Source organism: Coregonus clupeaformis, chromosome 12 (assembly GCF_020615455.1).
Source record: "Coregonus clupeaformis isolate EN_2021a chromosome 12, ASM2061545v1, whole genome shotgun sequence".
Lineage (NCBI taxonomy): Eukaryota > Metazoa > Chordata > Actinopteri > Salmoniformes > Salmonidae > Coregonus > Coregonus clupeaformis.
This window is the reverse complement of record NC_059203.1, coordinates 49,391,708-49,405,800: the sequence shown is the minus strand read 5'-3', so window position 1 is coordinate 49,405,800 and position 14,093 is coordinate 49,391,708. Positions and strand designations below refer to the sequence as shown.

The 14,093-nt window shown below is 42.7% G+C and overlaps 1 protein-coding gene across 8 annotated transcripts in view; it reads left to right on the top strand.

The window, feature by feature from the left end:
- LOC121578355 (neuron navigator 1) overlaps positions 1 to 14,093 on the top strand; it is a 128,963-nt gene that overhangs the window by 66,227 nt on the left and 48,643 nt on the right. For 7 of the 8 annotated variants that reach the window (XM_045223910.1, XM_045223909.1, XM_045223908.1 and 4 more), the window contains one exon: positions 12,908 to 13,049. In XM_045223910.1, the coding sequence (XP_045079845.1) occupies positions 12,908 to 13,049 (142 nt within the window). Of the gene's footprint in view, positions 1 to 6,854; positions 7,069 to 12,907; positions 13,050 to 14,093 lie in introns of those variants that run through there. The other variant, XM_045223913.1, reaches the window with a different exon arrangement.

Sequence of the window (14,093 nt, the reverse complement as noted above, 5' to 3'; positions counted from 1 at the left end):
TATTGTTTCTGATGAATAAGTTGAGCAACACAATGCTCAGTTAGATTACCATTCAGTATGCATAATGCTGTTTAAAATGCAGCACTATTCAGAATCTGACCAAAGAGATGTATATTAAGTATGTTCTACGTATTACCCAGTTAAGACAAATAATGGATTCCTTCATGTTAGCTAATCCATCATTTCAGTTTGCTCTTCTGGTAATGTAATTTCCATGGCAACGGTGAAAAAGCTTTGCACATGCTAGGAAATCGAGCTGCTCCGAGTATTGCCCCACCAGGCGTGAGCATGTGTTTCTCTCTCTCTCTCTCTCTCTCTCTCTCTCTCTCTCTCTCTCTCTCTCTCTCTCTCTCTCTCTCTCTTGTAACCATTTACACTATGGGTCATTCTAATGGAAACTGCACATCAACACACCCATACTTGAATACATACAGTACAGTATTTGCCCCTAGTCATCTAATACTGGTCCACAAAGAAGGGAACAGTCTGCCTTCAATTTCCCTTTCCTGCATACATTGGACTCTACTCCACAGTCAGTCCCTGCTTGGCTTTCCTGACCAGCCTAGCAAAGTGCTTTCCTGACCCACATAAAGCCATGTGCAGAGTGATTAGGTCTGGGCCTGCTTGGCCGGACCCTCCAAAAGCCCTGCAGGGATTACGGTTTAGTAGGACCACTGCTCGGGGTCAGCCCTTTATGGGCCATGGCTCAAGTTTCAAGTTTTAATGTCACATGCACAAGTACAGTGAAATGCCTTACTTGCAAGCTCTAACCCCAACAATGCAGCAATCAATAACAATGTAATACTAAAAAGAACAAGGTAGAACAAAAACACACAAGATATAAAAATAAGAAATAAGAAGAACACGATAAAGTAAGTAAGCATAGTATATACAGGGTCAGTTCCAGTACCATATTTACAATGTGCAGGGATACTGGATCGATAAAGGTAGATAGGTATAGGGGTAAGGTGAAGAGGGCGGGGATCACTCTACCCCTGGGGCCGGGAGGGGTCTGGGGCCACATGTGAACAGAGGAGGCCCTCCCCTTACACACACACACACACACACACACAGAGTGTGACACACATATGTGGGCAATATGGGAGGCCTCTATCACTGGAGGGGTCAATAGTAAAAGACAGAATCAAGAAGACCACCACTACAGTATCACCTCCACATGCATGTCTGATAAACGGACCAGTAATTACAGTGAGGGAAAAAAGTATTTGATCCCCTGCTGATTTTGTATGTTTGCCCACTGACAAAGACATGATCAGTCTATCATTTTAATGGTAGGTTTATTTGAACAGTGAGAGACAGAATAACAACAAAATAATCCAGAAAAACGCATGTCAAAAATGTTATAAATTGCTTTGCATTTTAATGAGGGAAATAAGTATTTGATCCCTCTGCAAAACATCACTTAGTACTTGGTAGCAAAACCCTTGTTGGCAATCAAAGAAGTCAGACGTTTCTTGTAGTTGGCCACCAGGTTTGCACACATCTCAGGAGGGATTTTGTTCAACTCCTCTTTGCAGATCTTCTCCAAGTTGTTAAGGTTTCGAGGCTGACGTTTGGCAACTCAAACCTACAGCTCCCTCCACAGATTTTCTATGGGATTAAGGTCTGGAGACTGGCTAGGCCACTCCAGGACCTTAATGTGCTTCTTCTTGAGCCACTCCTTTGTTGCCTTGGCCGTGTGTTTTGGGTCATTGTCATGCTGGAATACCCATCCACGACCCATTTTCAATGCCCTGGCTGAGGGAAGGAGGTTCTCACCCAAGATTTGACGGTACATGGCCCCATCCATCGTCCCTTTGATGCAGTGAAGTTGTCCTGTCCCCTTAGCAGAAAAACACCCCCAAAGTATAAGGTTTCCACCTCCATGTTTGACGGTGGGGATGGTGTTCTTGGGGTCATAGGCAGCATTCTTCCTCCTCCAAACATGGCGAGTTGAGTTGATGCCAAAGAGCTCAATTTTGGTCTCATCTGACCACAACACTTTCACCCAGTTCTCCTCTGAATCATTCAGATGTTCATTGGCAAACTTCAGACGGCCCTGTATATGTGCTTTCTTGAGCAGGGGGACCTTGCGGGCACTGCAGGATTTCAGTCCTTCACGGCGTAGTGTGTTACCAATTGTTTTCTTGGTGACTATGTTCCCAGCTGCCTTGAGATCATTGACAAGATCCTCCTGTGTAGTTCTGGGCTGATTCCTCACCATTCTCATGATCATTGCAACTCCACGAGGTGAGATCTTGCATTGAGCCACAGGCCGAGGGAGATTGACAGTTATTTTGTGTTTCTCCCATTTGCGAATAATCGCAACAACTGTTGTCACCTTCTCTCCAAGCTGCTTGGTGATGGTCTTGTAGCCCATTCCAGCCTTGTGTAGGTCTATAATCTTGTCCCTGACATCCTTGGGGAGCTCTTTGGTCTTGGCCATAGTGGAGAGTTTGGAATCTGATTGATTGATTGCTTCTGTGGACAGGTGTCTTTTATACAGGTAACAAACTGATATTAGGAGCACTCCCTTTAAGAGTGTGCTCCTAATCTCAGCTCGTTACCTGTATAAAATAAACCTGGGAGCAATCTTTCTGATTGAGAGGGGGTCAAATACTTATTTCCCTCATTAAAATGCAAATCAATTTATAACCTTTTTGACATGCGTTTTTTTGGATTTTTTTGTTGTTCTTCTGTCTCTCACTGTTCAAATAAACCTACCATTAAAATTATAGACTGATAATTTCTTTGTCAGTGGGCAAACAAACAAAATCAGCAGGGGATCAAATACTTTTTTCCCTCACTGTAATTATATCACCGTAGCCCTGGGGTCATGTGAACGTCTCTGTATCATGTCAATGATGTCATGTCATCACTCACGGCAGCAGGCTCCATTACAACCATATCAGGGCTAGGTGTCCTGGTGTGCCTCTGTGATGTAATGTTTAGTAAGGGAACCCTCCTGTCCTGTCTGAAGTCTAGTCTGGCTGATGTTTTCCAGCCCAACGATCAGAGGGAGTCCATTTCCACATGGACATACAGAGCTCCAGTCTCAGATTGACTCACCGATGCATCTCAGAGCCATTACTGTTTTACTGCTAGTGTTACTGGAGCTACTGTGTTGTATCACCTTGCCTTGCTGCTGATGGCAGCACAATCCTGTTAGCTTTGCCAGGGTTAAGCTCAATACAAATCGAAATAACTGTAAGATTAGAGCTCTACTGGAGCAGTGCAGCGCTGTCTCTCTTTTTCATGTACTGGTTGAATAAGAGGATAAAGTGCAGGGTGTGCCAGTGGACACTGAGCTTGATACTCAGAGAGCTGCTTAGTCACCTTAATAATGCATCTATAATGCATTACTTCAGAGTAATTCTCCACGTTCCATGAAACAGTTCTTGAATATAAATTGATTAATAAAAGTATGTGGACAAAGTGTGCACAAATAGAATACAATGTACAAAATGCAAAATAAGACTGTACTGGTCAGGCACCAGCTGCCGACAAATGCAGCAATGACACCCAAGTCATTCTGCCAATCCTAGCCATTGTCCATGCCATAGCGAGCTCCCTCACTCTGGGCTCATTGTGCCTTCTGCTGGAAGGATTGTGTAATTACACCATTAGCATTGGGAGTCATTGATTGATTTTCTAGGTTGGTGTTCCACTGGGTAATCAAAGGTGCTGTCAAAGAGCAGTGCATACCTGTCCTGATTATAAAGTGGATATAGCTTTCTACAACAGCCTCTGGATACCTACCTTATTTCATACCATGTAGATGAAGAGACTCAGCTGGCACCTATCAATATTTTAGCTGATTTTATGGACTACCTCAGCCAATTCCAATTCTGGATTCATATTTAAGAATCATTCTGAGAGAGGGTGGTGCAGAGCTCTGTCTCGTGCCCCCCTGTCCTCCTCTCCCTCTCTCCATCCCTCCACCCCTCTCATTTATACCAACAGAAATGGCTGTCTTTTTAGACATAAAAGGCAGGGGCATATCTACCAATTTTAACTAAACATCAAACATGGATTTGCAGAAATGTTAAGCTGACCAGACAGCTTTGCTCTTTACCTTTCAACTGGTCCAGCAGAAAGAGCTGACAGATACTGATAGATAAAGACCACAGCCATGAAGGTCAGAGCATGAAAGCAGCTTCCTGTTGGTCTGTCTGCAGCAGTACAGCCAACAGCAGTTAACCACAGCAAAGAGAGTGCAGCACATGTTATGAGTTACCTCCGTTGCCTGCAGTACGCAGTTATCGCAGTCATTCACACTGACAGTGGAAATCAGTGTTTAAACAGCTTGCGCATATCCCAGCCGATACTGCTATGTTCTTGAACGGTGAGTCGTGACCTTAGCAAACATTTTGGAGAGGTTGTTTCAGACACAAGACATTTGGTCAGTAGGTAATGGTTATATTAGTAGTTACAGCTTAGTAAAGGTTACATTTAGGATAGTTGACAGCTTGTTTAGCAGCACTCTGAGTTGGTCACATAAACAGGAGACAGGAGATGTAAAGCATGGGTGTACAGTATTTGTATACATGCCTGATATACTGCAGTCCATTTCAAAGGCAGCAGGTAATCTGTTTCCTGGGAATGGCTTTCACTTTAAGCATTATGTTCGAAAGCACTTCACAAATACAGTTATTATCGTTATTATGATAGAAGTTCAATTGAATTCAATTACAGGTGTTATTGGTGAGAAAGGGATGTGGGTCTCTCACTGAATAAAGAAAAACGGCAACAGGGAAACTGTCAACCGATTGTTTACCACATCATTTGTATCAAAGATCAGGGTATGAGTATCAGTAGATGCAGGAAGACACCACAGTCTTTTATTGTGGTTTCATCACCGCAGTCCATGTGGTTGGAGCATATCATTAGTTTTTCTCTTCGGACAGAAATCTTCCCATTGCCTGTTGTGTGGCTGGTGCTAGCCGATAACAGATCACTGGCTGTTTGGTCTGGCCCAACTCAGGAACTACCATGGCAGATAAATCTTAGCCTCGCGAGCCAGCCTGATCTTGCGAGCTTACATAAATGATTCGCTACACAGATACATGAAGTGATGAGGTGAAGTGAAACAGAATGAGAACGCAGCAGTCTGGAGGGTCTGGGATCAGGGTAGATATACAGTATTGGCATACTCTTGTTCCTTCTATGTGTAACATTTCAAAGGGTGTCACAATGAAACATTTTTGTAAATAGGCTGTATGCATACATATCTAGCTAGCTTGGGCCATGTCATGATGATGAGCCCTGAGACGGCCATCATCACATTCAGTCGGACATTCCCTTTTAAAATGTGTACTTCACGCTGTCTATCATCTTGCCTCCTGAGCCTAGCTATCCCCGCCATTGGCCATGAGACACGATACCCTTTGATAGTATGTGCTTTAGCCAACTCTTTCAACATTGCCATGTATTGGACCATCAGGCCAGTACAGATCCATGACACACAGACAATTTACAGTGCCATTTAGATTGAACCAATTAGCCTTGAATCTTCAGACATGTGCTGGTCTGGTGTGGTGTGGGTGGGGATGAACCTTCTTGGCTCACACAGTGCACCTCCCAGAGTGGTTGGATGCTCCTCTGACCTGATGACATCACAGTGAGAACGCTCTGTTACTAATGAGGGGAGGAACCAGAATAACATTTTCCAAGGTTCTTCATACCCTGCTGGAGGTCCCGGTTACATTATGTTGTGGTTGTCTAAGCCTTGTGAGTCATTCAGTTCACAGAGTTAATGTTGGATAGTCAACCCAGCCTATGCCAGGACTTAGTTTCCACCCTGGTCTCAGCAAGTAAATAATGTTATAACATAAGTTAAAAGGAATAGGATATGGAGCAATATGCATTTAGCTACAGAAACACAATGTGTGTATTTATGGTTGTAGTGTACTGGTCTATTCATATTCTAAGTCTAAGTGAACATTAGCTGCTTCTCTATGTTTTCATTTCTCCTCCCTGGTGGTCCTCCGACTGAAGGTCAAGCAGGGAGGACACTCAGTCAAGCTGGCCTCCTGGAAGACAGGCAGACAGTGAGGCGGTGTCCATGATCGCTCCAATGCTTCAGCTTAGCAGGAGGTGGAGCATAGAGAAGAGAGACAGCCCAGAGAGAGTATATGAATAGTTTAGGTTATATTGATTAGCTTTCCAAATCAAATCCAATTTTATTTTTCACATGCTTTGTAAACAACTGGTGTAGACTAACAGTGAAATGCTTACTTATGGGCCCTTTTACATTTGAGTCATTTAGCAGACGCTCTTATCCAGAGCGACTTACTGTTAGTGAGCGCATCCATTTTTCATACTGGGCCCCCGTGGGAATCGAACCCACAACCCTGGCGTTGCAAGCACCATGCTCTACCAAATCAGCTACAGGAGGGCCAGTATGTTGGGCCTTCCCAACAATACAGAGAGAACATTTGAAAAATAACATCCTCTATGTGCATGTTTTAAGCCGATGCAGTGCTGACATATATAGCCTACAGCAAAGCAAGGTTTCCCCTAACTTCCAGATTAATTCTGCAAATGTTGTACTTATTATTTCTCTGTACATTTAACTCATTGTAATCTTAAACATAATATATTGTCATATGCCATGTAATCTCCATATTATGCATATAACCCTAAAGAGGGCAATAATTCCAGGGTCATTGAACAATTAGTTTATTCAAGTAGCTATAATGGTGGTGTCGATGATATGATGTGGGTTACATGCGCGGTTTTGGAACAGTTGAACAACAGATGTTAGCCATCAGGAGAGGGAGAGTAGGGGGGTCACTTTTAGGGGGTGTTTCCTAACCGTTTCGCAGTCCTTACTGGGCGAACAGGGAATAGGAGGTTGTTGCAGTGAATATCAGAATTTGAATGCAGCGTTGAGCGTTCCTTGAGGCTATATGGATGTTACGGGAAATAATTAAAAAATGCTCTTTGATGTCAGAATTGCGCGAATATGAGCGGACGTGTGCTAATTGGGAAAGTGCCGCCGATGCCGCAGCGTCAGCGGACGGCGCCTTGTGCGAAAAGGACAATACATTTTACTCCGAGTCCAAGGTAAGCACTAAGCAGAGATCTGCAGCGATACAGATCCGCGTGTATCACTGTCAGACAATGTATTGTAGCTCTGTAAATTATTCTGAATACAGTGAACACGTGGAATTTGAAAATAGTTTGTTTGACTCAAGAGTTGAACAAGGAAATGTTTAGAATGTATCATTGTAGCTTACCGGATGAAATGATGAAAATTAGGTTGGCTACTGTAAAAAAAACAACAACAACAAAAACATTGAAAATACATTTAAATAGTGTATTTTAGTTCGTAAAAAAAGTTAATTTAATTATTTTTATTGAAATTAATCAACTAAAATGCAGAGTTTCAAGTGTTGATGTTGAAAAGAATAGATCCCTCATCAGTTTATTTTATCTATCCACAGCAGCGTTCCTATGGGAAAATCTTGATACTTTTTACTCGCTAATGTAATAGTGTTTGGCTACAATTACTAGCTTATAGGCTATATAATCAAAAATACTGACATTTTCAGTATTTCTTCTAAAAAGTGATGTATATCTCTAGGCTACCTGGGGGTTAATTGTTCAAATGGAGCTACATCAGAGTGACTCAATATTTTTCTTATCAAGCAAAGATCTAGACTGCCAAATGAGGTCTTGTTAGATACAGACTTGGCACTTGTTTGTCACAAGCAATTATAGGATTGGTCAAAAGAACACTCTCCATGATGGAATTGTGGCAACAGTACCACAGCTATCTGGGTAATTGAAGATTCCTTGAGCGTTCAGCCACAGGTATGCGCTCCCAAGAGTGACAAACTATATTTTTGCCTAGCTGTGCTGTCTGCCTTCTTTCCCCCAGACATAGTTGTTGTCACCAGACCAGGGACAGATACTGTTGAAAGGTGCGCTTGATTTAGCTTGGAGTTTGCACTTTTGGGACTATTCCATCGGTTCTATATACTTGGCAAACTAAATCAAGCACAGCTAAAGTATTTGAAAGTATTTGGCACAGGTCTGGTTGTTGCATACTGTTTTGTGCGAAGACTTGACCATGAATGGTCAATGCCCCTTCTACTACTCCATAATATCTATAGGGTAACACGTCCCACATGTTTGTGTGTATGTCTGCTTTACAAACCTAGTTATGTTTGCACTGTGTCAAAAGTTAAAATTGTCTCTTTAATCATGACTGGCTACCTGGTCCCTGCATCCGGCCTTTAAGTTCTACAAGTAACTACCTGGTAAATAGCGAGCTGTAATAAAATAGTTAGTTATAATTGGATAACATCAGTGGCAGCTGGTCTCTAATAGTGTAGACTGGTGTTTGGGCTTTCAACAAGATGGATGAGTGTTCATTAATTAGCCTTTTAAATTAATTAAGGCAGTAATACATTGTACTAAATAATACATTTTAGACAACACCTTTGTCAAGAACTTCATCAAGGTCACATTACAATCACATCAAAAGTGGGACACTCCAATAGTATGCAGCAGCGGTGGTTTTAAACCCGGTCAGATGACATGTATCCCTGTGTGTGTGGAGAAAGCTCCATGTTGTTTTATTAGGTTTGATGCCTGGATGCTTATCCAAATGGACCACTTATTAGCCTTGTAGGAATGACATCAAAGTCTCAAGGTAGTGTTTGTCTTTTGTCGTTCTCTGCATGATTTTTTACATTTTTACATTTTAGTCATTTAGCAGACACTCTTATCCAGAGCGACTTACAGTTAGTGAATACATATGTTTATTTTTTTTTCATACTGGTCCCCCGTGGGAATCGAACCCACAACCCTGGCATTGCAAACGCCATGCTCTATCAACTGAGCTACATCCCTGCCGGCAATTCCCTCCCCTACCCTGGACAACGCTAGGCCAATTGTGCGCTGCCCATGAGTCTCCCGGTCGCGGCCGGCTGCGACAGAGCCTGGATTCGAACCAGGATCTCTAGTGGCACAGCTAGCACTGCAATGCAGTGCCTTAGACCACTGCGGTCCAATGCAGTGCCTTAGACCACTGCGCCACTCAGGAGACTATGATCAATTCAGCTGTTTGTTTCTGTAGTCCCAGCTGTATGAATATGGTTGAAATAAATCATTATAGCACAAAAGGCTTTTTTTGTGCTTCATCACATTTCTCTGCACAATAAGACATGTTTTTATCTATTGTGATTGATTGAATCAAGTGAAATCATTGTTAGGTTTAATATCCCTGCATTATGGAGAAAGTTGTCTTCTAGCAGTCAGATAGTCTAGTAGCCATGCAAGCTACGTACAATGACGTGCTTTGGGGTCCAATAAGTAAGAGGCATCTTGTTGCACACAGCTGGTCCCAGTGTAGAATGTAGATCATATTTTTCCCACCACCCCTCTTCCCCCACCACCCAACCCCTCCCTCAATCGTTCAAACCTAAACATTTTCTCAGAGACAGAAATTCAAATAATAGCACTAACGCATCAATCAGCCGGTAAGCTTGGAGCAGTGCCACAGAAAACAAAAGGCTAGTTTCTACCCCAATGTATGAAGTATGTATATAGTTCAGTTCCTCCCACCCTCCTTGTCTGAATTTCACTTCCGAAATGTAAGCTGCAAAGTAGACACATGTTGCAATATCAACAGACTACAGCAGGGTTCCCCAACTGGCGGCCCGCGGGTCAAAGGTTTTATTTGCTAGCCAAGTTTTCTGAGCCAATTTTTTTTATATACACTGAACAAAAATAGAAACGCAACATGCAACAATTTCAATGATTTTACTGAGTTACAGTTTATATAAGTCAATTGAAATAAATTCATTAGGCCCTAATCTATGGATTTCACATGAATGGGAATACAGATATGCATCTGTTGGTCACAGATACCTTCAAAAAAAGGTAGGGTGGTGGATCAGAAGCCAAGTTTGTTAGTGTGTTGTTACTGTGAGCTGAGATGCCTGCTATTTGTCCTAGTCCACGTGATGAAATCCCTGCTGGTTTGTGGTTGTTAAAAGACTACCACGGACTACTAAATGTTTATAGCATTGTTGCTTAGAGTGTCGACAAATGCGGCTTACCTCAGTCCTCTGTATAAAGTCCATAGACTAAGAAGTCTATTTCAACCTTCGCACATCACAAAACTCTGCTTAGCATTAAATATATTAACTCCCAATCTTTCACTCTTCGATATCTCTTTTCTCAATGCTGGCTAGACATGTGACTAATAGGTCAGATGGATGCATTCGTACTAGTCTTGAAATGATATTAAGAGTTTTGGAAAGGATATTAACTGATAATTGCCAGTAATTTCTGTGGACTATCTGTTTGGGTACAGGACTTATTTAAAGGTATAGTTCGGGATAAGCCCCTTTATATACTTCCCCAAAGTCTGTTTTATTTAGAGTTAGCAATTGCAATGACGCTAGCAACTTCCTTCATACTGCACTCGGATACATAAAAATTGTATCCACAAGTTCATCTGACCCTGGGGAAGTAGAAAAGGGCCAAAATTGCCTTAATTGCCAAAATCCCAAACTATCCTGAGGGGGTTGTGTTTGACAACTACCTATGGAGAGCACTGCAGTCCAGCAAAAGATCAGTCTTAAAACTCTCAGCTCCACAACCACAAATTAAACATCACTCAACACCCTGTCTCTGTGTTGGCCAACAGTTCTGTGTGTGTTTGATTGATGGAAAGTCTGTTTTATGTCTACCTGTTAAGGGATAGGAAATAAAGAAACTACTTTGTTGATTGAAGTAGTCACTTAGGGTGATTGGCTCTTCTGAGAAATGCACGATTAGTACACTTTAGTTGATTTTATGGCTGATAACAACATGTCATATACTTTCTCCTGTTATGATTATGCTTTACATTTATGGTTGCAGTTATTTTCAGAGTGCAAAATGATATAGTGAAGTATTCCAGTGACTGTTAGATTCTAGGTCTCAACCAATGGCCTTTTTTGGACTCACTCAACCATAGCCATGTGATTAAAGGGATACTTTGAGATTTTGGCAATGAGGCCCTTTGTAGTTCCCCAGCATACTAGCAGATACCCATAGACTTCCAGTCATTGTGCTAACGCTAGTTAGCATTGGCTCGCGAAACTACCTCTAACTTCCTTCATGTTGGGCACAGAGACATAAAAATTCATCTGACTCTGGGGAAGTAGATAAAGTAGATACATTCTGACATACAGTGCATTCGGAAAGCATTCAGAACCCTTGACTTTTTCCACATTTTGTTACGTTACAACATTATTCTAAAATTGATTAAATTGTTTTTTTTCCCTCATCAAGCTACACACAATACCCCATAATGACACGTTGTAGAAACATCTCAAGGATGATCAATGGAAACAGGATGCACCTGAGCTCAATTTGGACTCTCATAGCAAAGGGTCTGAATACTTATGTAAATAAGGTATTTTGTTGATATTTCTTTATACATTTCAGCAAAAAATGTAAAGCCTGTTTTCACTTTGGATTATGGATTATTTCGATGAGGAGATTGATGAGGGGAAAAAATTATGTAATCCTTTTTTGAATAAGGCTGTAACGTAACAAAATGTGGAAAAAGTCAAGGGGTCTGAATACTTTCCGAATGCACTGTATCCCTTTAAGTCCAATTGCCTCCTCTGCTTCAGCATTTTTATGGGCCATTTTTGTCTCCCTGTGTTTTTTTGTAACATATGCTATTCCATGTTCCATCGACTTGCTAACTGCAGAGTAGAAACCCACAAAGAGCAACAATTTCAACTCAGTGGGGCAGAAAGGGAAGTTAGGAATGACTCAGCTTTCCAAGGGTCTTATTACTGTATCTACATTTTCTCTCTGCCACGTTTGTGTGTCCGGATAAAAAATTGATTGCTACTTACCCCTGCCAAACTAATGAGAGGTAGCATAATAATTATGTAAATCTAAGAAATACTTAAGCACTCTGGAGATATTTCTATTGAAACCATAAAGGCATACAAAGCTCTCTTCAAAACCTCTTCTCTCCATTTCAAAAGTCTCTGCTTTAAATTCGATACTGTTTTGTCCTGCTCTGACCCTTACGTGACAATAATCCTCTCGACTACATACTCCACCCCTCCTGAAATTAAATTGTATGCAATGATCTGTATATTCGGAGTGTGAGATTAAAATTACTTCCTATTCAAATGTATTCAGAGGATGCATTTGGTCTACAATTTTATTTGCTCTCTTGCGAGCGAGCAGCAGATTTCTGGGCTACAGTGCCACACTGTGACTGCTCATCCTTGTCCCCCTCCCTCCCTCCCTCCTCTCACGTAGGGGCCTCTCCATGGTGAACCAGGCCAGCAGACAGGCGGCAGGGTGGCAGCCCAGACCCTCAGGCAGCTGTCACTGTGATTTCCCCTTCTCCTCTAATTCCCTACCTCCTCTTTTCTATCACTCCTTGGAACACGCCATCCCAGCTCCTTGACCCTAAGCTGCCTGTCAACCCACTGCCACCCTCGGCCCGTCAACTTGATTTAACAGACACGTCCCGTGCTGAGGAAACTTCAGTCAAAGTGCCACTCATGGAGCTGTAGTTTGTTATTAAGATGATGTGATGCACACAAGAGAGAGTAAAGAGAGTTCCTAGTTGTGTTGTTAGAGTCAAAGCAGCTGTGTTGTGTAACCTAGGCATCCCTTGCCTGATCAAACAGCTTGTAGCTAGAGATCCCTACTTCCTCTGGCAGTTACCATGGTATCCCTTCAGGAGGACAGATGGACATGTCAAAGCTGTTGCCAATTTAGGCCTACCTTTGTCTTCTTCTTCAATAACCTCCTCTGTAACTACACAGTTACTCTTAGATAACTTTATAACTGTTAATACACAGTACCTATTCCTTTCTACAGTCCCATGCTCTGCTTTATTATAACCTTTGACCCCTTCTTTCTGCAGTTGGGATGAGAGCAGCTCTATCAGCAGTGGGCTCAGCGATGGCTCTGTAGACAACCTCAGCTCTGAGGAGTTCAACGCCAGCTCCTCCCTCAACTCCCTGCCCACCACACCCCTCGGCTCCAGACGCAACTCCTCTGTCATGGTGAGTAAAGGCCACATTCAATCACAACAACCTTAGCTAGGTTTATGCACTTCTGTTTACAAACAATGGAGGCTACTATCTGCACACACACACAGTAAGCAGATACTGGTATTTTGAGAAAATCATACTCTAGTAGATTTAAGGGAACAACTTGTTTCTGTTTGAGTTATGGAAGAACACAGTTAAATAAGTCCTTTGTCCTCAAAAGTTTACGTCAGTATTTCAGACTGACATTGCACCCATTGCCCCGTCTCACTGTCCTCCTGCCTGCCTGTGTCTTTGATTCACCCTCTGCAGAAGCGTGTCAAATCTGCCTGAGTCATTTGGGTCCCAAAGAAGCAGTTCACATGACAGACACTGCAATGTCATTAAATCAGAAATAGTTTAAGTGTTACTAGATTAAATGAACTCATTAGGAATTTGTGGCACCACGGGTGTGAGAGTGTGATTTGAAGGAGTCAGGCGCAGGAGGGTAAATCACAGAATACAGAGTTTATTCCGTAGTACACAGTTACGCTGGATAGCGTCAACAGTCCTGTGCGCAAAACAGGTGCACTGGAACAAATACAGGCACACGGGGAAAATATACCCCGGCAATACAACATACAGGTAGCTCCACCGAGCTACACTCATCTCACATGAAACAATCACCCACAAGGACAAGGGGGCAGAGGGAACACTTATACATGTACTAATGAGGGGAATATGAACCAGGTGTGTGTAATTGACAAGACAAGACAAATGGAATGATGAGGTATGGAGCGGCAGTGGCTAGATGGCCAGTGACGACGAACGCCGAAGGCTGCCCGAACAAGGAGGGGAGGCAGCTTCGGAGGAAGTCGTGACATTACCCCCCCCCATTGACGCGCAGCTCCAGCAGGAGGACGCGGAGCAGGGCGAGCCGGATGGTGAGGAGAGACACATGAAACGAGGGGTTAAACGGTAATCAGGGGGGAGTAATAACCTATAGGTAACCTCGTTGATTCTCCTCAGGACTTTGAACGGACCCACAAACCGCGGCCTCAGCTACCGGCAGGGCAGGCG